This window comes from Pipra filicauda, unplaced genomic scaffold (genome assembly GCF_003945595.2).
Source record: "Pipra filicauda isolate LSUMZ 115617 unplaced genomic scaffold, ASM394559v2 scaffold71_size5581439_pilon, whole genome shotgun sequence".
In the NCBI taxonomy this organism is placed as follows: Eukaryota; Metazoa; Chordata; class Aves; order Passeriformes; family Pipridae; genus Pipra; species Pipra filicauda.
The window spans coordinates 1,474,920-1,499,639 of record NW_024104887.1 but is presented as its reverse complement, the minus strand read 5'-3'; the positions used below and the strand labels follow the sequence as shown (position 1 = coordinate 1,499,639).

The 24,720-nt window shown below is 48.5% G+C and overlaps 1 protein-coding gene across 1 annotated transcript in view; it reads left to right on the top strand.

Annotated features, from left to right (window-relative positions):
• The first annotated feature begins 1,609 nt into the window (after positions 1-1,609).
• LOC113991046 (MAM domain-containing glycosylphosphatidylinositol anchor protein 2-like) overlaps positions 1,610-24,720 on the top strand; it is a 189,988-nt gene continuing 166,877 nt past the window's right edge. The window contains exons 1-3 of the mRNA XM_039389294.1: positions 1,610-1,622; positions 4,324-4,502; positions 23,662-23,836. Of these exons, the coding sequence (XP_039245228.1) occupies positions 1,610-1,622; positions 4,324-4,502; positions 23,662-23,836 (367 nt within the window). The remainder of the gene's footprint in view (positions 1,623-4,323; positions 4,503-23,661; positions 23,837-24,720) is intronic.

Below are 24,720 nucleotides of genomic sequence, written 5' to 3'. Positions count from 1 at the left end.
GCCAGGTTGGGATCCCTGATCCAGTGGAAGGTGTCCCTGCCCATGGCAGGGGGTGGAATGGGATGGGATTTAAATCCCTTCCAACCCAAATCACTCCAGGATTCTTTATGGACCAAAACCAGAACTTAGAGTGCCATTAAAGCAAATATTTCATAAAGCAACACATGGGAAGGGACCAACCCCAGATAATTCCCTGATTTAAATCTCAGAACTCCCCAGGAAATCCCAAATACACCAATTATCCAAATCCTGCCCTTGACTTGCTGGTTTTTGTGGTTCTTTCTCTTGCAAATGGTCCATTTTGGAATCAGCTCTGTCAGCAGCTGCATTTTGGAACAAGAGAAACCCCAATTTTACACTTTGCTGATACTTCACTGGGTGGAGGATTCATTAGATGGGATATTGGGAAGGAATTCCTGTCTGGGAGGGTGGGGAGGGGCTGGAAAAGAATTCCCAGAGGTACTGTGGCTGCCCCTGGATCCCTGGAAGTGTCCAAGGCCAGGGTGGACGGGGCTTGGAGCAACCTAGGAGGTGTTGGCTGGTAATGAGATGATCTTCAAGGTCCCTTCCAAGCTCAACCATTCCATGTTCCTGTGGAGGAAACTTCCATTTCTCTCAGAAGGGATTCACCCAGGCCAAGCACACGGAAAAATGAGCTAAATATGGAAGTCTGAGACAGGCAGGGCAGTGCAAGGTACCTGGGGATGTCAGGCTGAGTCATTCCATTCTGAAAGAATTCCTCTTTTCCTGCTGCTTTTCCTTGACCTGACACCATCCTTTGCTCAGGTCTCGTTTTCTCCAGGCTCTGGAAGGTCAGGGGCAGAAGTTGGAATTCTTGGCATGTTTTTATTCATGCCAGGCATTGGGAATCATTGACTGTGTCATCTGGGAGCTGTGTGGGGGTTGGACCAGCAATGGAATGATGCTGGGGGGATCTCCAGGGGTGCCAGAGCCTGGGAATTCCGTGTGGGTGTTGGCAGAGTCCTGCTGGGCACAGCTGTAATTGTTCTGCTCCCTGGTTGGGATTTCAGGGTTGGATTAGGATTTTAAGGCATCTCCACTTGCACTGAGCAGGAGCATCACCCCATGAGCAGAGAGGGTAAAATTCCAGGGCTTTCATATCCCCCAGAATGATATTTTATCGCCTGTGCTTTTTGTTTTGTGTGATTTTATTTGGCAGCAGGACTGTAAATTATCTTCCTTCTCCTGTGGAAGCATCAGGTTCTTCCATCGGGAATGGGACAGGGAATTTGGTGACTTCAGGTCCTGCTGGGCTCAGCTCTAATTGGGATTTAAGGGTTGAATTAAGATTTTAAGGAATCTCCACTTACACAGGAGCATCACCCCATGAGCAGAGAGTGTAAAATTCCAGGTCTTCAATATCCCCCAAAATGATATTTTATCTCTGGTGCTTTTCGGTTTCTCTGATTTTATTTGGCAGCAGGACTGTAAATCAACTTCTCCCATCTCCCAGCAGCATCAGGCTCCTCCCTGGGGAATGGGACAGGGATTTTGGTGACTTCAAATTCTGCTGGACTCAGCTCTAATTGGGATTTAAGAGTTGAATTAAGATTTTAAGGCATTTCCACTTGCACAGGAACATCACATCATGAGCAGAGAGGGTAAAATTCCAGGTCTTTAATATCCCCCAGAATGGCATTTTATCTCCTGTTTGGTTTTGTGATTTTATTTGGCAGCAGGACTGTAAATCAACTCCTTTCTCCCATCGATCCGCTCCCTGAAAATTGTAATACTCGTGGATTTCACGCTTCAGAAATAAAATTGTAGTGCCAGGAATGTGCTTTGGAGGCTCCTGGAAGTGGAGCTGTAATTTATATGGGTGGTATTAACAGGTTTTTTTAATGTACACCACGTAGAGTTGTGTAAATTCCTGTACTATGGGTCGTATATCCAAGAAAATTAAAGTTGTGCCTGAATTTAACCTCTGGTCCAAATCCCGATCCCGCTGACAGCAACAGGATTTTGGTCTCTGCTTTGAAAGGAAGCAGCATCAGTGCCACTGTTTCTCCTGCTTAATTTCCCTGTTTTAATTAAGTCTTTTCATTTGCATAACGAGCGTGATAATACATTTGGGAAGATGTATAATTAAAAAAAAAAAGAAAAGACAATAACGCAGAGCTCACGTTGGAAATGGAAACAAAAAGCAAAGGGTTTGGGAAGGGTTTGGTTGAGGGGATTGTGAGGGATTAATGGAGAGCATGGAAAGATTTAAGTCATTAAAGAGCATCCAAAGGAGGGCGATGAAGATGAGGGTAAAGGACCTCGAGGAGAAGGTCGCGAGAAGCCTTCAGAGAGGATTTTGGGCTGAAGTCATGGAATCTCCTGGATGAGGAGCAGCTGAGGGCACAGGGACTGAGGGGAGAGCTCAGGGAAGTTCCAACTGCCTGGGGAGGGGCAGAGGAGGGGCAGGGACTGAGCTCTGCTCTGGGGGGACCAGGGACAGCACCCAGGGAAGGGCTGGAGCTGTGCCAGGGCAGGGTCAGGGTGGATTTTAGGGAAAGGTTTTTCCAGAGGGTGGTTGGCACTGCCCAGGCTGTCCAGGGCAGTGGGCACGGCCCCAAGGCTGCCAGAGCTCCAGGAGGGTTTGGATGATCCTCTGGGGCACAGGGGGGACTCTTGGGGCTGGGGCTGGGCAGGGCTGAGGGTTGGACTGGATGGGCCTTGGGGGTCCCTTCCAGCTCAGCAGGTTCTGGGATTCTGGGAAGTTGATTCTGGAGCCAAGCCAGGATTGAGAGCTCCTAAAACACCCACCTTGGCAGGTGGAGGAGGAATCCCAGACTGGTTTGGGTTGGAAGGGACCTTCAAGCCCCTCTCATTGCCCCCCCTGCCATGGGCAGGGACACCTTCCAATAGCCCAGGTTGCTCCAAGCCCCGTCCAACCTGTTCAAACACTTCCAGGGATGGGGTAGCCACAACTTCTCCGTGCTGTTGGATGTTCTCTGTGATTCCTCTCCACAGCAAATGAGAATCCCAATATTTATGTCAAGTGTAATTTGAGTTTAAGAGTAACTGAAGTTCTTCCCCCAGAGGGTGGTTGGCACTGCCCAGGCTGCCCAGGGCAGTGGGCACGGCCCCAAGGCTGCCAGAGCTCCAGGAGGGTTTGGATGATCCTCTGGGGCACAGGGGGGGATTGTTGGGGTGTCCTGGGCAGGGCCAGGGCTTGCACTGGATGTTCCTTGGGGGTCCCTTCCAACTTGGCATATCCTGGGATTCCGTATGTGCTGAGGAAGCAAAGGGGGGTCAGTGTGAGGAAAGGAAGTTGTGGTGAGGTGGGGTCGGGCTCTTCTCCCAGAAACCAGCAGTAGGACAAGAGGGCCCAGCCTCGAGCTGCACCAGGGGAGGTTTAGGTTGGACATCAGGAAGAAATTCTTTCCAGAGAGAGGGATCAACCCTTGGAATGGGCTGCCCAGGGAGGGGGGGGAATCCCCATCCCTGGAGGTGTTTAAGGACAGACTGGATGTGGCATCAGTGTGATGCCGATTTTATGCCCCAAAAGGCAGGGATGAAGAAACTGCTTAAAGTTTTCAATCTCTAAGCAAGAGGTGTCTTTATTACAGCGCCAGGAAGCAGCCAGGCCTCCCTGGACAAACTGCTGCATCATAGTAACTCACAGCTGGACTTTTATACAATTTTGCCAAGCAATTACATCATCAAGCATGAATATTCATAATATTGCAACATACATTTTTAATATTCATAACAGGCGGAGTTTAGGCGGAGTTTGGGGTGCGGTCTTCAATTTGGGGAGAATCTGGGAGGGTCGTTCCTGTTCTTCAGCCTCACGAGCCCCCGTCCCTTTTTCCATCATCATCATGAACTTTGTGAACTCTCCTACTTTGGCTACTCTCCTGGTGTATTTGGCAGAAGTTCCTGATACCTTGGCAAGCATACCTAGGTCTTGGCTCATCTTCCTTCCTTATCAGTCTTTGTTTTCCTCTCTATATACTTATTTTAGCCTTTTAGTTCTTTCTGCTTTCCTGTGTACTTATGCTTCTGTTCTTCTGTGTCACTGCATTCTTTAAGGAATTATGGCCTCTGCTGTTTCTAAGATCACATCCTTCATGCTTTTGCTTAAAGCCCATATTCTGAATTTAACTCTTTGCCTTTCTTATTACTATATTACATTTGCTCTCTGGGCCTTGCCTCACTTCGAGTGCCACGGGCCGGGCGACACGGCGAGGTTGTGTCCCGGGTTGGACTGGAGGATCTCAGAGGTCTCTGCCAGCCTGGCTGAGTGGTTTATTCCGTGCAGCCCCTCCGTGCAGGGGGTGCTCTGGGGGTGGTGCCGGGGTTGTTGAGGAGTGTTGCTGACGTGGCTTCTCCCCGTGTGTGTGTCCCCAGCCCCCCCCACGGTGAGGATCGTGCACTCGGGGCTGGCCTGTAACATCGAGGAGGAGCGATACTCCGAGAGGGTCTACACCATCCGCGAGGGAGAGACCCTGGAGCTCACCTGCCTGGTCACCGGCCACCCCCGGCCACAGGTGAGCCCGCGCCTGCCCTGTGCCCACCACGCCTGCCCTGTGCCCACCACAGCTTCCCTGTGCCCACCACAGCTTCCCTGTGCCCACCACAGTTTCCCTGTACCCACCATGCCTTCCCTGTGCCCACCATCCCTTCCCTGTGCCCACCATGCCTTCCCTGTGCCCACCATCCCTTCCCTGTGCCCACCATCCCTTCCCTGTGCCCACCATGCCTTCCCTGTGCCCACCACAGCTTCCCTGTGCCCACCACAGTTTCCCTGTACCCACCATGCCTTCCCTGTGCCCACCATGCCTTCCCTGTGCCCTCCATCTCTTCCCTGTGCCCACCATCCCTTCTCTGTGCCCACCATCTCTTCCCTGTGCCCACCATCCCTTCTCTGTGCCCACCATCCCTTCTCTGTGCCCATCATCCCTTCCCTGTGCCAAACAGCCCCTGGGCTCCATGTGCCCACCATCCATTCTCTGGCCCATCGCCCTTCCCTGTGCCCACCATCCCTTCTCTGTGGCCCAGCTCCCTTCCTGTGCCCACCATCCCGTCTCTGTGCCCACCATCTCTTCCCTGTGCCCAACATCCCTTCGCTGTGCCCACCATCCCTTCTCTGTGCCCATCATCCCTTCCCTGTGCCCACCATCCCTTCCCTGTGCCCACCATCCCTTCTCTGTGCCCATCATCCCTTCCCTGTGCCCACCATCCCTTCTCTGTGCCCACCATCTCTTCCCTGTGCCCACCATCCCTTCCCTGTGCCCACCATCCCTTCTCTGTGCCCATCATCCCTTCCCTGTGCCCACCAGAGCTTCCCTGTGCCCACCACACTTCCATCTGCCCACCATGTCCTTCTGCCCATCATCTCTTCCTTGTGCCCACCACACCTTCCCTGTGCCCACCATCCCTTCCCTCTGCCCATATCCCTTCCCTGTGCCCACCATCCCTTCCCCGTGTCCCCACCCCTTCCCTGTGCCCCCCATCCCTTCCCTGTGCCCCCCATCCCTTCCCTGTGCCCACCACCCCTTCCCTGTGCCCCCCATCCCTTCCCCGTGCCCCCCATCCCTTCCTCGTGCCCACCATCCCTTCCCTGTGCCCCTATCCCTTCTCTCTGCCCACACCTCTTCCCCGTGCCCACATCCCTTCCCTCTGCCCACACCTCTTCCCTGTGCCCACACCCCTTCCCCGTGCTCTGTGCCTCTACCAGTTGGTTCCATCTTCCCTTAAGCGGTTGAGATCCACGGAACGGGATCCACGTGGGGGGGATTTGTCCAGGATTTGGTTGGATACTGGGGGGGGGGTTGCAGAAGAAAGAGCAACAACAGCTGAAAAGCTGATGATTTTGATTTTTTCACGGCTGGTTTGGTGTTAAAATCAGCAATATTGTGTTTTAATATGAGGTCTTGGTGTGAGTGTTTGGGAGAAGAGGAGGAAAAACAAACATAAGGACAATGATTGTTTAGTAAAAAACAATTGTTTAGCGAAGAGACTTTTTTTTTAGTAGAAAATTGTTTGGCAAAAACCAGTTGTCCTCTTAATTGGGGCTTTGAGGGTTTAAATTCCCTTCTCTGCACAAAGCAGCGCTGGCATCCTGGCTTGGAGCACGTCCTGAGGTGTCTCCTTCCCGAAGATCCCGGCGCAAACTCCAGGAGTCTTTTCCTCCCGTTGTCTTTCGACCGTGGGTGATTTGATTCCTGTCCCAGATCTTTTGTCATGTTTAACACTCAGCCAGAGCAGGGGGAGGGTTGGGAGCACTGCAGAGCCCTCAGGGGGGTGAATTCGGGTGCTCTGGGGGCAAGAAAACATCCAATAAAGCTGCTCAGAGCAGCAAAAAACCAGCGTGTAAAGGTTAATCACAGCTTGCTTTTTAGTGCTGCAGGAGGATGGAAAACACCCTCCCGAGCTAAATGTGAGCTTTATCGAGTCAAACACTTAGGCAGGTTTTTTTTTTTAAGAGCATAAAATACAGGCTAATTTAGTCATGAGTCAGGCTGGATTTTGTCAGGTGTTCAGTGAGCATTTGGAAAGTCTTCCCCCTGAACTGAGGAGTGTCAGCTGGAATCAGCATCAATTTGCCTTTAACAAGGCTCCAATTATGGCACCGGGGACGTGGCGGGGTAAAAACAGCTTCTCCTGTGTGAGGAACCCCCCTCTCCTCACAAACAAGAATTCATAAGAATTCTCATCAATTAAAATAGGAAATTTATCTCAGAGGAGCATTTCGTGTCTCAGCCCATCAAAGCAAAGAGCACAGGGGTGGGTTTTGGGCTTTTTTTGGGTTTGGTTTTTTTAGGTTTTAAAGGGAGGGGAGTGCCAGGAAATGTTAATTCTTTTTTTGCACACCCTAATAAGGGGGAGATCTGCAGAGTTAAAGGGAGGCTCCACTGATCACAGGGAGTGATGAAGGTGGAACATTTCAAGCAGTGCAGGTGTTTTGTAAGGTGTTTTAAACATTTTACCTGTGTCTGTTGGTGGAGGTGCCTCATTGCTTGTCAAGAGTGACAGGACAAAGGGGAATGGCTTAGGACTGACAGGGAATAAGTGTAGATTGGATATGAGGAAGGAATTCCTGGCTGGGAGGGTGGGGAGGCTCTGGAATAGAATTCCCAGAGAAGCTGTGGCTGCCCCTGGATCCCTGCAAGTGTCCAAGGCCAGGCTGGGATCCCTGATCTAGTGGAAGGTGTCCCTGCTCATGGAAAAGAGTTGGAACTAGATGACCTTTAAATTCCTTCCAACCCATTCTGTGATTCCATGATTTCAGGCTGATCAAGAAATTAAACTCCCCCGTGGTTTTATTGGGAATGACTGTCCCAGTCCCCCTCTCCAGCTCTCCTGGTTCCAGGGGGCTGCTGTCTCTCCACCAGGAATGTGTTTGCAGGGTTCCAAAAAGGCTTTGGAAGTGCTGGGGGAAGGAGGTCACCTCAACCCAAGCTGGGAATGCAGCACCAGGGCCAGTCAGGTGGGTGTTGGAGTCCCACTCTGGAGCTGGGAATGTCAAGCCCAGACTTGCCAAAGCCTCAGGAACCCCCAAAGGAGAGCAGAGAGAGCCCTGGGGAGCTGCAAATCACACCCCCCGGGGGGCTTTGACCAGGCCACTGCCCTCCTGAGCCCTGGGGGAGCTGCAAAGCTGCCAGGAATCCCCCCAGAGAATTCCCAGTGGCCCCAGAGCAGGACTGTCCCGTTCTGGGAAGGGAAACAGGACCAGCCTCAGGTTGGGCTGAAACCTGGTCCTTGTCCTTGGAATGCTTTGTGTGGGTTTGGTCCCCTTCCCTCCCAAACCTGCACTCTTTGGGGGTTGATCTTTCTCTTGTCCCCTTTGATTTTCCTTTCCCTGGTGGCCCTTGGAGGGTTGGTTGGAAGGCTGCAGAAGCAGCTCTGGGCTGGGGCAGGAGGAGCTGTTTTTCCAGGAGCTCCGATCCCTGGGAACGCTCCGGCCCCCTGAGCCCGGGGAGGTGGGTGGGTTTGGAACGAGGGCTGGTGCTGGGAGGTCTCACTGCTCAATTTGGCTTTTATCCTTCTCTTGTCACCTTTGATTTTCCTTATTCTCCTCCTGGAGAAGCAGCCCATGATGGGCAGTGCCACTGGATTGGCCTTAAGGTCCCTTCCAACCCAAACCATTCCCACCATTCTCTACTGGTTGGACAAATCTCTTCCCAGCTCCACCATTCCCATTCCCTCCCCATCTGGTGGCTCCTGGAATTTTCAGCCTGAAAGGGTTTTATTTAATTTTTATGGTGATTTTCCTTTCTTTGCCTGTCGTGCAACTTCCCTTGATTTTGCACCAGGTTTTTTTTTTTTTCCTTAATTAGGTATTTACCTCCTTAACATAATTGTCTTCCTGGTGGCCCTTGGAGGGTTGGTTGGAAGGCTGGAGAAGCAGCTCTGGGCTGGGGCAGGAGGAGCTGTTTTTCCAGGAGCTCTGATCCCTGGGAACGCTCCGGCCCCCTGAGCCCGGGGAGGTGGGTGGGTTTGGAACGAGGGCTGGTGCTGGGAGGTCTCACTGCTGGAAAAGGATGGATCTGATGAGCAAAGGGATGATTTGGTAACCTGGGAAACCAGCAGCTTCTGCAGATCTGCTGGGGAGCTGAAGGAGAACGTGCTGGTGGTTATGGAGGGATGGGAAAGAAGGAAACACTTAGGAGGATACTAAGGAATCATTCCCATTGCTGTGGACTCAGTGGAAGGGTGTTCTCCTGGAAAACCCAGGAGATCCCACCTGCAGAGCTGCCTCCAGCTCTGGGGAGCAACATCAGAAGGATGTGGAGCTGCTGGAGAGAGTCCAGAGGAGGCCCTGGAGATGCTCCAAGGGCTGGAGCCCCTCTGGAGCCAGGCTGGGAGAGCTGGGGGGGTTCCCCTGGAGAAGAGAAGGCTCCAGGGAGAGCTGAGAGCCCCTGGCAGGGCCTAAAGGGGCTCCAGGAGAGCTGGAGAGGGACTGGGGACAAGGCATGGAGGGACAGCACACAGGGAATGGCTTCAAACTAGTTTAGATGGGATATTGGGAAGGAATTGCTGGCTGGAAGGGTGGGGAGGCCCTGGGATAGAATTCCCAGAGGAGCTGTGGCTGCTCCTGGATCCCTGGAAGTGCCCAAGGCCAGGTTGGAGCAACCTGGGCTAGTGGAAGGTGTCCCTGCCCATGGCAAGGGATGGGATGGGATGATCCTTAAAATCCCTTCCAACCCAAACCATTCTGGAATTCTGCGATCCCGTGAAGGGATCACAGAACTTCAGGCCCTGAAGTTTTAAGGAATTCCAAGGGTGGGAATGCTGCTCCCAAACCCTTGTCCCTCCCAGTTGTCTGATGGTGCCAGTTTGAAGGAATTGGGTTGTTTGTGCTGTGACAGGACAGCGACCCCCCTGTGCCCCCTTGGGATTTATTCTCCATTTCCATGGATAATATCCTATCCTGGACCGAGCTCCTTCAGCCCCTGGCAGCTGGAAGTGGCTGTTTTGGGAATTTGGGTTGATTTTTTGCTTCCATCCACCTGAGCACTTTTCTGTGGATGCTCCCCCTGAGCTTCCCAGGCTTGGAAAAACCATTCGAATTGGCGGGAGGAGATAAATAAGAAGGAAAGTGTGAGAAGGGGGATGAAGATGATGGAGAGACAAGAGGGAGAGAAAGAGATGATGACTAGGAAGAGGAGTAAGAGAAGAAAATGGAAGAGGGAGAGAGATAAGGAATAAAAGGATGAGATAAAGAGGTAGGAAAGAGAGAATGAAGGGATAAGGAGCGAGAGGGGAGGCGAAAGGAGGAGGGGGGGGGAGGCGGTCGTGGGAGGCGGAAGGGTGAGGAGAAGGGGGAGGAGACGGGGGAGGAAAAGGAGGGGGAGGCAAATGGAGGTGGAGGAGAAACTGAGGGGGCGTAAACGGAGGGGGAGTACAATGCGGGAGGAAACGGAGGGGGCGTGAAAATGAGGTGAGTAAAAAGAGGGGGATGCAATGAGTGGGGGAGGACAAATGCAGGGGAGGAACAGGAGGGGGAGGGACCAGGAGGGGGTAGGAAACGGAGGGGGCTTGCAACTTGCTGGGGATTAAACGTCTTCGGTTGGATGAACCTTCTTGTGTTCCCATTCGGTTGCTGACACTTCTGGGTCTTAACTGCATTTGGAGGCATTGATGTGGAGTGCCAATGGAGGGTGCGGCAACGGAGGGGGAGGAAACGGATTGTGAGGCCCCTGATTGGGCTTAACTGTAGGTGCTGCAACAGGAGGGGTATGACGTGGTTTCTGACACCATGCTTTTCTTCCCCTTCTTTTTCTTCCCCTTCTTTTTCTTCCCCTTCTTCTTTTTCTTCCCCTTCTTTTTTTTCCCCCTTTCTTTTTTTCCCCCTTCTTCTTTTTTTTCCCCTTCTTTTTTTCCCCCTTCTTTTTTTCCCCTTCTTTTTTTTCCCCCTTCTTTTTCTTTCCCTTCTTTTTCTTCTTTATCTGCTGCTTCTTCTCCTACTTTTTCTGCTTCTTCTTCCTCTTATTATTCAGATTTAATCCTGAAGAGCCCTTGTTCTGTAATAGTTGTATTAGACTTCCCCCTCCAACTCCTCCCAGATTTTGGACACAGCTTAGCCATTTATTTGTTTTCTTTTTTTAATTGATAAACTAATATTTATTAGGAAAAACAAGAAACCTGCACCTGAAGAGTAGAAGTTGAACTTTAAATAAACTAAACTCTTTAATCCCTGTGTAAATATTTCCCTTCCCAGCCAAAAGTAATTAAAAACAAAGACCCAACTGTCCTAATTAATTTGCTGTGCTCCAGGTATTTGGCTGGTGCTGAATTACAGGACACCCAGCACAGCTGCTGCAATAAAACCCCACATCCCTTCATTTTTGCTCCTTCATTTTTGCCCCTTAATTTTGCCCCTTTTTTTTGCCCCTTAATTTGTTCCCCTAATTTTCCCTCTTGATTTTTGCCCCTTATTTGTGCCCCTTAATTTGTGCCCCTTAATATTCCCTCTTGATTTCTGCCCCTTGATTTTGTCCCTTAATTTTTGCCCCTAAATTTGTGCCCCTTACTTTTTCCCCTTAATTTTTCCCTCTTGATTTGTGCCCCTTAATTTTGACCCTTAATTTTACCCCTTAATTTTGCCCCTTTTTTTTGCCCCTTAATTTTTCCCCTTCATTTGTGCCCATTATTTTACCCCTTAATTTTGTCCCTTAATTTTCTCCCTTATTTGTGCCCCTTAAGTTGCGCCCTTGATTTTTACCCCTTAATTTGTGACCGTTAATTTTTGCCTTTTAATTTTTCCCTCTTGATTCGTGCCCCTTAATTTGTGGGCTTTAATTTTGCCCCTAAATTTTTACACCTTAATTTGTGCCCCTTAATTTTGCCCCTTAATTTTGTCCCTTATTTTTGCCCCTTGATTTTTGCCCCTTGATTTGTGCCCCTTGATTTGTGCCCCTTGATTTGTGCCCCTTGATTTGTGCCCCTTGATTTGTGCCCCTTGATTTGTGCCCCTTGATTTGTGCCCCTTGATTTTTGCCCCTTGATTTGTGCCCCTTGATTTGTGCCCCTTGATTTGTGCCCCTTGATTTGTGCCCCTTGATTTTGTCCCTTAATTTTTCCCCTTAATTTGTGCCCCTTAATTTTTCCCCTTTCATTTTTCCCTCTTGATTTTTGCCCCTTAATTTTTGCCCCTTAATTTTCCCTCTTGATTTTTACCCCTTAATTTTTGCTCTTTAATTTTTCCCCCTTGATTTGTGCCCCTTGATTTGTGCCCCTTAATTTTTACTCTTTAATTTTTACCCCTTAATTTGTGCCCCTTATTCTACCCCTTAATTTTTCCCCTTAATTTTCCCTCTTGATTTTTTCCCCTTGATTTCTGCCCCTTAATTTTTGTCCTATAATTTTTCCCTCTTGAATTGTGCCCCTTAATTTGTGCTCCTTAATTTTGCCCCTTAATTTTTACCCCTTAATTTTCCCTCTTGATTTGTGCCCCTTGATTTCTGCCCCTTAATTTTGTTCTTTAATTTGTGCCCCTTGATTTGTGCCCTTCAATTTTGCCCTTTGATTTTTTCCCCTTAATTTTGAGTGCTGTCACTTGTTCTACCTCTGCTTGCAAAGGTAAAACTTTGGTATAATTTCGATAGGTCCTTATAATTAATTACAGCCACGTTATCAGTTTAATCCTCTTCATCCCACAGATTTCATGATCCAGGAGATAAAAATAACAGGGCAGATATTTTTTTTCCTTCCCCCCTCCCTGCGTGTCTATCAATCAAAATGATAAAGATATTTATGACTTGCACGTTTTAATGGTGTAATTAGGTGTAATTACATGTTCCAATGATTACATATATGAACAGTAATTATGCAATTGAAGACAATTATGTTAACGAGGTAAATACCTAATTAAGGAAAAAAAAAAACCTGGTGCAAAATCAAGGGAAGTTGCACGACAGGCAAAGAAAGGAAAATCACCATAAAAATTAAATAAAACCCTTTCAGGCTGAAAATTCCAGGAGCCACCAGATGGGGAGGGAATGGGAATGGTGGAGCTGGGAAGAGATTTGTCCAACCAGTAGAGAAGGGTGGGAATGGTTTGGGTTGGAAGGGACCTTAAAGGCCAATCCAGTGGCACTGCCCATCATGGGCTGCTTCTCCAGGAGGAGAATAAGGAAAATCAAAGGTGACAAGAGAAGGATAAAAGCCAAATTGAGCAGTGAGACCTCCCAGCACCAGCCCTCGTTCCAAACCCACCCACCTCCCCGGGCTCAGGGGGCCGGAGCGTTCCCAGGGATCGGAGCTCCTGGAAAAACAGCTCCTCCTGCCCCAACCCAGAGCTGCTTCTGCAGCCTTCCAACCAACCCTCCAAGGGCCACCAGGGAAAGGAAAATCAAAGGGGACAAGAGAAAGATCAACCCCCAAAGAGTGCAGGGGCTGGTTTGGGAGGGAAGGGGACCAAACCCACACAAAGCATTCCAAGGACAAGGACCAGGTTTCAGCCCAACCTGAGGCTGGTCCTGTTTCCCTTCCCAGAACGGGACAGTCCTGCTCTGGGGCCACTGGGAATTCTCTGGGGGGATTCCTGGCAGCTTTGCAGCTCCCCCAGGGCTCAGGAGGGCAGTGGCCTGGTCAAAGCCCCCCGGGGGGTGTGATTTGCAGCTCCCCAGGGCTCTCTCTGCTCTCCTTTGGGGGTTCCCGAGGCTTTGGCAAGTCTGGGCTTGACATTCCCAGCTCCAGAGTGGGACTCCAACACCCACCTGACTGGCCCTGGTGCTGCATTCCCAGCTTGGGTTGAGGTGACCTCCTTCCCCCAGCACTTCCAAAGCCTTTTTGGAACCCTGCAAACACATTCCTGGTGGAGAGACAGCAGCCCCCTGGAACCAGGAGAGCTGGAGAGGGGGACTGGGACAGTCATTCCCAATAAAACCACGGGGGAGTTTAATTTCTTGATCAGCCTGAAATCATGGAATCATAGAATGGATTGGAAAGAATTTAATGGTCATCTAGTTCTAACTCTATTCCATGAGCAGGGACACCTTCCACTACATCAGGGATCCCAGCCTGGCCTTGGACACTTCCAGGGATCCAGGGACAGCCACAACTTCTCTGGGAATTCTCTTCCAGCCCCTCCCCACCCTCCCAGCCAGGAATTCCTTCCCAATCTCCCATCTCTCCCTGCCCTGCCCTCTGGCAGAAGCCATTCCCTGTGTCCTGTCCCTCCAGGCCTTGTCCCCAGTCCCTCTCCAGCTCTCCTGGAGCCCCTTTAGGCCCTGCCAGGGGCTCTCAGCTCTCCCTGGAGCCTTCTCTTCTCCAGGGGAACCCCCCCAGCTCTCCTGGCCTGGCTCCAGAGCAGAGGGGCTCCACCCTTGATGGATTCCCATTAATGGGAATACCCATCGAATGGATATTCCCCCATCCCAGGGCTGGAAAGTTGTGGCTCTGGGGTTTGTCCAACCAGGAATTCCTTCACCAGTAATTCTGGGACTTGAAATCCTGTGAAAAGTCTGTCTGGATTTAATAGAGAAGATGTAAAGGATGTGAAGAAATCATGGAATCCCAGACTGGTTGGGGTTGGAAGGGATTTTAAAGATCATCCCATTCCACCCCTGCCATGGGCAGGGACACCTTCCACTGTCCCAGGTTGCTCCAACCTGGCCTTGGACACTTCCAGGGATCCAGGGGCAGCCACAGCTTCTCTGGGAATTCTTTTCCAGGGCCTCTCCACCCTCCCAGCCAGGGATTCCTTCCCAATATCCCATCTAACCCTGCCCTCTGCCCAGTTTTAAATATTCCCTGCTTTCCAGCTCTCTTTGCTTCCCTTTGGAAATCACCTCAGTTCATTGTTGCTCCATTGCCACGATTTCCTCAGCCTTGGCTTCCCAGGTCCTTAATCCCTCCCTTAATCCTGGTTTTATTTCTGGCTGCAAGCTCAACCAGGTTCTTTTTTTGTCCCCCTCCTTGTCTTGTTTGCATTCCTCTTGATCTGTGGGAACTGTTCCCAGATCCTGTTCCTTGGCACTCGTGGGAGTCATTTAAAGGTGTGCCAGGAGAGCTCAACAAGACATGAATGATGCTATTTGTGATCCCTGGAGTTTGCAGAGTTTTTCCTTCTTGTCGGGCTCTGAATTGGAACCAAGCTGCAATCTCCGAGTCAGTGGGACCCAAACACCTGCCCAGTTTCTTTGCCCTGGCTGAAGGAATTGTCAGAACCTTTTTAAACTCTTCCAGGTGCAGACCAGGAGAGATTTGGTCCTTTCCCAAGGTTGTTTAATATTGTTTTAAACCTTTTCACTGCTCGAAGGAGACTTTGCCAATTCTTCATCCTCTGCAAGGGGAAAATAAGTTTACAGAGGAAAAACAAAACAAAACAAAACACGGCAACAGTGGTGGTTTTGGTGCCTGGAACTGCATTTTGAAGCAAAAACCTGGGAATTTCCACCCTGACTGAGCCCAGGAGTCACTCATCCTTTCTCCCAGCCAGGACCCAGAGTGTAGAGTCAGGATTTGCTCACTCTTCCAGCCTCTGATATTTTGGAATTGCCTGATGAAAAGGTTGTATCTGACGACTGCGGTAACCAGATAGGGATGGATTTAATTCCCACAAAGGAATATTCTCTTTTTCTTTTTTTTTTTTTGGAAGGAATTCAGGGCCTCAAACTTCACGTCGTCGCCTTCGTCACCGATCCGTGACCGCCACAGACACAATTCTGTGTTGCAATTTGAAAGGGAAGGAGGGTTCTTTTGCAAGAAAAACCAAACACAAAAACCCTGCTGGGTGATAATTCCAGTCAGTTGCTCTGATTTTTTATTTTATAAGAAACCTTTTCCAAGGAATCCTGGCTTTGGTGGAGTGTCTGTGCCTCGTTCTCAGCAGCTGCTGCTCTTGCCCGGGCCCTCGTTGCTGTTTTTCATCCTCAGCTGAGCTGCCAACTCCCCCTCAGCAAGATTTCCTCTCTTCTCCCTTTTTTTCCCCCTGCTCTCCCCCTTCCCAGTTCTCCCACCTTCCAAGGGAAACCAAATGTCACCTCCTTTCTTTGTCACCACAGCTCAAACAAGTTCAGTCTCAGGCTCTCACTCTCATTTTGGGTTCAGCGAGAGTGTTGGGTGGAATTCCAAGCTGGTTCCCGTGGAAGGAAGATGAAGCAGAGCTGATTTGTTGGATCACTGAGATTTAGGGTTTAATGTGGAAAAAATGGGGGTTCCTCTTCAGTCCTAGAGGGAGGTGCTGGTGGAAGCACCAATAAGGTCTCACTCTCATTTTGGGCTCAATGGGAGTGTTGGGTGGAATTCCATCCTGTGGAAGGAAGATGAAGCAGAGCTGATTTATTGGATCATTGAGATTTAGGGTTTAATGTGGAAAAAATGGGGTTCATCTTCCATCCCAGAGGGAGGTGCTGGTGGAAACACCACTAAGGTCTGATGGGAACATAAATGACCATCAGCTTCCAATATTTAGGGATTTTTCCCCAAATCCTCTCAATGCACCAATTCTGCAGTTGGAGGTGTCTGAAGGACAATTTGGAAGGACATCTGGAAATGAGGTGGGGGTCCAGTCCCAGAGGGCTGTGCTGATGGAAATGTCAGTAGGGTCTCACCCTCATTTTGGGCTCAGGGAGAGTGTTGGGTGGAATTCCAGGTGTGTGAGTGTTGGTTCTTGTGGAAGGAAGATGAATCAGAGCTGATTATTGGATCACTGAGATTTAGGGTTTAATTTGGAAGGAAGTGGGGGTTCATCTTCAATCCCAGAGGGAGGTGGTGGTGGAAACACATGAAGGTCTCACCCTCATTTTGGGCTCAATGGGAGTGTTGGGTGGAATTCCATGTGCATTCCTGTGGAAGGAAGATGAAGCAGAGCTGATTTATTGGATCATTGAGATTTAGGGTTTAATTTGGAAAGAAATGAGGGGGATCATCTTCAATCCCAGAGGGGGGTGCTGGTGGAAACACCAATGGGAACATAAAGGCAGAGTTTGGTGCCCATCAGCTCCCAATATTTAGGGATTTTCCCAGATTATCTCAATGCACCAACTCTGCAGTTGGAGGTGTCTGAAGGACAACTTGGAAGGACAGCTGGAAATGAGGTGGGGGTTCAGTCCCAGAGGGATGTGCTGATGGAAATGTCAATAAGGTCTCACTCTGGTTTTGGGCTCAGTGGGAATGTTGAGTGGAATTCCACATTGGTTCCTGTGGAAGGAAGATGAAGCAGAGTTGATTTATTGGATCACTGGGATTTAGGGTTTAATGTGGAAAAAATGGGGGTTCATCTTCAATCCCGGAGGGATGTGCTGCTGGAAACACCACTAAGGTCTGATGGGAAAATAAATGACCACCAGCTCCCAATATTTTCCCCAGATCCTCTCAATGCACCAGCTCTGCTCTCAGAGGTGTCTGAAGGACAACGTGGTTTTCGTGGATTATGTTTTATGGAGTTTTTAAAATTGGAGCAGGTTTAAGCAAAGAGCTGCTGCTGCAGGGTAGGAAATCAATAATCCTGGGGGTGTTTGCAGAGGACGAGGGGGTGAGAAAAGAGCCCTTTAAAAATGGGGTTTTCTGATGGTGGATTTAATTTGGTGAAGCCAAAAATGAGCCTGGGTTAGTGCAGGAGGGCACAGTGAGGGTGGGAAGGTTGGGAGAGGCTGGAGGAAGTTGGCAGAGCTGGGCGTGCTCCTGGAGGAGCAAAGAATTAGGAATGGGTGAAACTTGGCACTGGAGTCTCTGGAGGCTGTGCTTGGGTAGTTTTGGGACCCTCACAAAGAAAGACATGGAGAGGCTGGATGGAGCATGTCCAGGGCAGGGAAGGGAGCTGGGAAGGGGCTGGAGCAGCTGAGGGAGCTGGGGGGGCTCAGCCTGGAGAAAAGGAGGCTCAGGGGGGACCTTCTGGCTCTGCAACCCCCTGACAGGAGGGGGGAGCCGGGGGGGGGTCGGGCTCTGCTGCCAGGGAACAAGGGACAGGAGGAGAGGGAACGGCCTCCAGCTGTGCCAGGGGAGGCTCAGGTGGGACAGGAGGAGGAATTTCCTCCTGGAAAGGGTGGTGAGGCCTTGGCAGGGGCTGCCCAGGGAGGTTTGGAGTGCCCAGCCCTGGAGGTGTCCCAGGAAGGCCTGGCCGTGGCACTCAGTGCTCTGGGCTGGGGGACAAGGTGGGCATCGGGCACAGGGGGGATCCATGGGCTGGGAGGGCTTTTCCAACCTCTGTGACTCCCTGATTTTGGGATGTTTAGGTTGGATATCAGGTAAAATATCTCCCTGGAAAGGGCTGTCCAGCCCTGGCACAGGGTGGAATCCCCATCCCTGGAGGGATTTCCGAGCCCTGTGGATGTGGCACGTGGGGACATGGGGCAGTGGTGGCCTTGGCAGTGCTGGGTCAGACTTGATGATCTCCAAGGGCTTTTCCAACCTAAATGATTCCCAGATTGGATGAGGCACAACCACCTTTTACAACCCAAACTGTTGGGGTTTTTTTCGCTTTTCACACAGAAGGAAAATAGGTTTAATTTCCTTTCTGATCTTGCTCCACCCCAGAAATCCATTCTTTTTGCAGTTCCATTCCCAGCCCCTGCTGCTTTTTGTTCCCTCACTGGCAGCCACCTTTATTTATGACACTCGTCATTCAGCCTAAAATCTGCATTTCTGCCCCCCAAAAATCCCTCCCCTAAGGATTTTGTAGCAGGAAATGTAGCCAGGCTTTGTGTTCCTGAAGCACTTGAGGAGAAACATTTGCTTCTGCCTCGATCAGCCGAGTTGGTGTCACCCCCTGACAGCATTTTGGGTGTGCTTTGTGAAGATATTTCGTTTCTCCCACGGGAGAGCGAAATGGGAAGAGACAGAGACCATGAGAAGCAGAAAATCCCTGGAAAAGTTGTTATGAGAGGAGAAAAAAACCAGCCTCAATTTAACCTGCCTGGGTTTCACGATGGCTTTGTCACTTTGAACTGTGATTTTGTTGTGAAGAGCGAATTTAAAGCAGGAAGTCCCCGTTCAACAGTGGCTTTTGCCTCTCTCTGTTTAGACTCCAGGCTGAGTTTAATGACAGAAACACCTTTTTAGGCCTTTTTTTTTCTGCTCCTCGGGGAGACGAGTTGCTGTGGGAACTGGTGGCTTCTGCTTTCCCACTGCTGCTCGTGATCCTCGGATCTCTGTCCTCCTCCAACATCCCACCCCAAACTGGGTGCAGGCATCACCTCTGGGTTCTAGGGGTTGGTGACACTTCTAAATTTAGGTAAAAGTGGGGGTTGAAAGGTTGTGCCAGCAAAACTTGGGCTAATAAATGGTTTTTAGGGTCAAATTGGGGTTTACACCTCCTCAGACCTTTATCTCTTCCAACATTCCACCCCAAACTGGGTGCAGGCATCACCTCTGGGTTCCAGAGGTGACATCCCCAAAGTTGGGCAAAACTGGGTTATGTTTTATGAACCTTACAGGTTGTGCCAGCAAAACTTAGGCTAATAAATGGTTTTTAGGGTCAAATTGGGGTTTACACCTCTTCAGATCTCCATCTACCTCCAACACCCCAAAGTGGGTGAAGGCATCCCTTCTGGGTTCCAGGGGTTGATGACACGACCAAATTTGGGTAAAAGTGGAATTTGAAAGGTTGTGCCAGCAAACTTTGGGCTAATAAATGGTTTTTAGGGTCAATTTGGGGTTTACACCTCTTCAGATCTCCATCCCCCTCCAAGATCCCACCCCAAACTGGGTGAAGGCATCACCTCTGGGTTCTAGGGGTTGGTGACACCCCCAAATTTGGGTAAAAGTGGTTTCTTAAAAGTTGTACCAGCAAAACTTGGGCTAATTAATGGTTTTTAGGGTCAGTTTGGGGTTTACACCTCTTCAGATCTCCATCCTTCCCCAAGATTCCGCCCCAAACTGAGTGCAGGAATCACTTCTGGGTTCTAGGGGTTGGTGACACCCCCAAATTTGGGTAAAAGTGGGGTTTGAAAGGTTGTACCAGCAAAACTTGGGCTAATAAATTGTTTTTAGGGTCATTTTGGAGTTTTACACCCCCACAGATCTCCATCTCTTCAACATCCCACCCCAAAGCAGGTGAAGGCATCACCTCTGGGTTCCAGGGCTTGGTGACATCCCCCAAATTTGAGTAAAGGTGGTTTCTCAAAAGTTGTACCAGCAAAACTTGGGTTAATAAATGGTTTTTAGGGTCAAATTGGGGTTTACACCTCCTCAGATCTCCATCTCTTCCAACATCCCACCCCAAACTGGGTGAAGGCATCGCCTCTAGGTACTAGAGGTTGGTGACACCCCCAAATTTGGGTAAAAGTGGGTTTTGAAAGGTTGTGCCAGCAAACTTTGGGTTGATAAAGGGTTTTTAGGGTCAGTTTGAGGTTTTACATCTCTTCAGATCTCCATCTCTTCAACATCCCACCCCAAAGTGGGTGAAGGCATCACCTCTGGGTTCCAGAGGTGGCACCCCCAAATTTGGGTAAAACTGGGTTATGTTCTATGAATCTTACAGGTTGTGCCAGAAAAATTTGGGCTAATAAATGGTTTTTAGGATCAAATTGGGGTTTACCACCTCCTCACATCTCCATCCCTTCAACATCCCACGTTTGCTGAGCTGATCCCTTGAATTCTATTCTATATTTCTGTTATTTTGATGAGTCCTGGGGCTTTTCTCTATCCTTTGTCAGCTCTTCAACACCTTCTTGGGGTCCCAGCCCAAGATTTTAGACCCAGACTTTTGGATTTTAGATTTTAATGCAGGGGGAGATTAAATTGAATTCGGGGTGGAGACGATGTGAGATTCCTGATTTGGTTATTTGCTGCTTTATACATCAAAAATCAACTTTTTGGTGGCAATGGATGGGTTTTAAGGTCCCTTCCCACCCAAACCATTCCAGGATTCCATCACCTGGTAAACACATGGATATAAATCATCCATCCTGCAGAAGTTCAGGAAGCTCAGAGGTGAAGGAATTGTGTCGGCTTAGATCCAGTTTTTCTCCTGTTATCACCTGTTGAGCCCTTTATTCTTCTCGACCCTATAAATTTATTTTAACTTCCTATTTTGGAGTCACCCCCAGACTCCAGCACTGCTCTGACCCCTGAACAAAGCCCTGAAATTCTCCTGCAGGACTTGTTTCCTTGTAGCTTCGTGGTGTTAATGCTGCTTGTTCTCTTTAATTAATAACCACAATTTTTCCTCTCTTGGAGAATAAAAGGAAGTTATTTTGGTTTTTTTTCCCCCCGATGTGTTACAGCAATAAGCTGGAAAATAGCAATTTCTTTGTGATCTCTGGCACAGACTCAGGATTCTCACGTCCTGCCTGTTCACAGTTCCTGTCACTGACTGCCTGTACTTAGAGGAGGAAAAAAATTGTGCTTTTCCCTGCCAGGCTGCTCGAGTGTGAGGGGGTGTGTGGGATCAGGAGGACACCAGTTGTCCTTCTGGCACTGGGAAGCCATTCCCTGTGTCCTGTCCCTCCAGGCCTTGTCCCCAGTCCCTCTCCAGCTCTCCTGGAGCCCCTTTAGGCCCTGCCAGGGGCTCTCAGCTCTCCCTGGAGCCTTCTCTTCTCCAGGGGAACCCCCCCAGCTCTCCCAGCCTGGCTCCACCCTTGATGGATTCCCATTAATGGGAATACCCATCGAATGGATATTCCCCCATCCCAGGGCTGGGAAGCTGTGGCTCTGAGGATTGTCCAACCAGGAATTCTTTCACCAGTAATTGTGGGACTTGAAATCCTGTGGAAAGAATGTCTGGATTTAATAGAGAAGATGTAAAGGATGTGAAGAAATCATGGAATCCCAGACTGGTTGGGGTTGGAAGGGATCTTAAAGATCATCCCATTCCACCCCTGCCATGGGCAGGGGCACCTTCCACCAGCCCAGGTTGCTCCAACCTGGCCTTGGACACTTCCAGGGATCCAGGGGCTTCTCTGGGAATTCTTTTCCAGGGCCTCTCCACCCTCCCAGCCAGGAATTCCTTCCCAATATCCCATCTAACCCTGCCCTCTGCCCAGTTTTAAATATTCCCTGCTTTCCAGCTCTCTTTGCTTCCCTTTGGAAATCACCTCAGTTCATTGTTGCTCCATTGCCACGATTTCCTCAGCCTTGGCTTCCCAGGTCCTTAATCCCTCCCTTAATCCTGGTTTTATTTCTGGCTGCAAGCTCAACCAGGTTCTTTTAGGCCCTGCAAGGGGCTCTCAGCTCTCCCTGGATCCTTCTCTTCTCCAGGTGGGAACCCCCCCAGCTCTCCCAGCCGGTCTAAATCCTTTTGGAAACCAAATCCTCTCCAGCTCTGAGTTGCTTTCACACCATTTCCAGCTTTCCAACCCCACTCATCACTTTTCCACAGCAAACGGGGCTTGCTTGGATTTGTCTTGTTTTCCACTCTAATATTCCATGTGAGAAGTTTTGGGCAAAGCCCAATATTTTTATCTGAAGGTGTTTTCAAGCCCAACATTTGAGGTGTTACCACCTGAAATAAATAGGAAGTGATGTTTTCGCCCCACTGTTGCCTATCGATGGCCTGCAGCGAAATCTCTTCCAGTAAGGACAGAATTCCCGGTTTTTAAGGAAGGAATTCCTGGCTGGGAGAGTGGAGAGGCCCCGGCCCGGGTTTATATACGTATATCTCACAGGGAAAAATATGGAATGTTGGGTTGTGGTGGAAAATATGGAGTGTAGGGATTGGAGTGAAAAATGTGGAGCGTTGGGATTGGAGTGAAAAATGTGGAGCATTGGGATTGCAGGGAAAAGTAGGAAGCATTGGGATGGTGGGGAAAAATATGGAGTATTGGGATTGCAGTGAAGAATGTGGAGTATTGGGATTGTGGTGGAAAATATGGAGTGGTGGGATTGCAGGGAAAAAAATATATATTTATTTATATATTTATGTATTTATATATTTATATATTTATATTTATATACATATATATCACAGTGAAAAATATGGAATGTTGGGTTGCGGTGAAAAATATGGAGCATTGGGATTGGAGTGAAAAATGTGGAGTATTGGGATTGTCGTGAAAAATATGGAATATTGGGATTGTGGCAAAAAATATGGAGTATTGGAATTGTGGTAAAAAACATGGAGTATTGGAATTGTGGTGAAAAATATGGGGTGTTGGGATTACAGCGAAAAATGTGGAGTGGTGGGAATTCAGGGAAAAAAATATTTATTTATTTATTTATTTATATATTTATATATATTTATATTTATATATATCTCACAGTGAAAAATATGGAATGTTGGGTTGCAGTAAAAGTATGGAGTGTTGGGATTGCAGTAAAAAATATGGAGTATTGGGATTGTGGTGAAAAATATGGAGTAGTGGGATCAGAGTGTAAAATGTGGGGTATTGGGATTGGAGTGAAAAGTAGGAAGTATTGGGATTGTGGTGGAGAACATGGAGTGGTGGGATTGCGGGGAAAAATATATATATATTTATATGTATTTTTATTTATATACATATATATCACAGTGAAAAATATGGAATGTTGGGTTGCAGTGAAAAATATGGAGTATTGGAATTGTGTTGAAAAATATGGAGTACTGGAATTGCAGGGAAAATATGGAATATTGGGATTGTGGGGAAAAATATGGAGTGGTGGGATTGCAGGGAAAATATATATAGATATATATTTATATATTTATATATTTATATATATTTATATTTTTATACATATATATCACAGTAAAAAATATGGAATGTTGGGTTATGGTGAAAAATATGGAGCATTGGGATTGTGTTGAAAAATATGGAGTACTGGGATTGCAGGGAAAATGTGGAGTATTGGGATTGTGGGGAAAAATATGGAGTGGTGGGATTGCAGGGAAAATGTGGAGCATTGGGATTGCAGTGAAAAGTCAGAAGAATTGGGATTGTGGTGGAAAATATGGAGTGGTGGGATTGCAGGGAAAAATATGGAATGTTGGGACTGCAGTGAAAAATGTGGAGTATTGGGATTGGAGTGAAAAATATGAAGTATTGGAATTGTGGCGAAAAATATGGAGTGGTGGGATTGCAGGGGAAAAAATATATATTTATTAATATATTTATATATTAATATATTTATATGTATATAATTATATAATATTTATTTTTATATATTCGTATATTTATATATATTTGTTTAATAGGTATTTTTAGATGTCATTTGTGTGAGCTCTTGAGCTCTGGAGAAGTTCCCCCGAGTGCTCCACGGGTTTGGTGGGAGAAATCCCGGAGCTCTCCCCCCTCCTCCCTCCTCCAGCCCCCGGGTAACGCTGTTTTCCGGTGCTTTGCTCAGATCAGGTGGACGAAAACAGCGGGAAGTGCCTCGGACAGATTCCAGGACTCGAGCGTGTTCAACGAGACCCTTCGGATCTCCAACATCCAGAGGCACCAGGGGGGACGTTACTACTGCAAGGCCGAGAACGGCCTCGGCTCTCCCGCCATCAAATCCATCCGGGTGGACGTCTACTGTGAGTAAAACTTGGGAATTCTCAGCTCCGGGGGTTAGGGGGTGTTTGGCTCAACTGCTGGTGTTGCGACGAGAGGGATTGTAGTGAAAAATACGGAATAGTGGGACGGTGTTGAAAAATGTGAGTTATTGGCCTTGCAGTGAAAAATGTGGAGTATTGGGATTGCAGTGAAAAATGTGGAGTATTGGGATCGCAGTGAAAAATGTGGAGTATTGGGGTTGTGCTGAAAAATATGAGAGATTGGGATTGTGCTGAAAAATATGAGAGATTGGGGTTGCAGTGGAAAATATGAGGGACTGGGATTGCAGTGAAGAATATGGAATATTGGGATTATGATGAAAAATATGGAGTATTGGGATCATAGTGGAAAATATGGAATATTGGGATTACAGTGATGAATATGGAGTACTGGGATTGTGATGAAAAATATGGAGTATTGGGATCGCAGTGAAAAATGTGGAGGATTGAGATCACAGTGGAAAATGTGGAATATTGGGATCACAGTGGAAAATATGACGTATTGGGTTGCAGTGAAAAATATAGAGTATTGGGCTTGCAGTGGAAATGTGGAATATTGGGATCACAGTGGAAAATATGGAGTGTTGGGCTTGCAGTGGAAAATGTGGAATATTGGAATTGTGATGAAAAATATGAGGGATTGGGATTGCAGCGAAAAATAGGAGAGATTGGGATTGCATTGGAAAATAGGAGGGATTGAGATTGCAGTGAAGAATATGGAGTACTGGGATTGTGATGAAAAATATGGAATATTGGAATTGCAGTGAAAAATGTGGAGGATTGAGATCACAGTGGAAAATGTGGAATATTGGGATCACAGCGGAAAATATGGAGTGTTGGGATTGCGGTGAAAAAATGAGGGATTG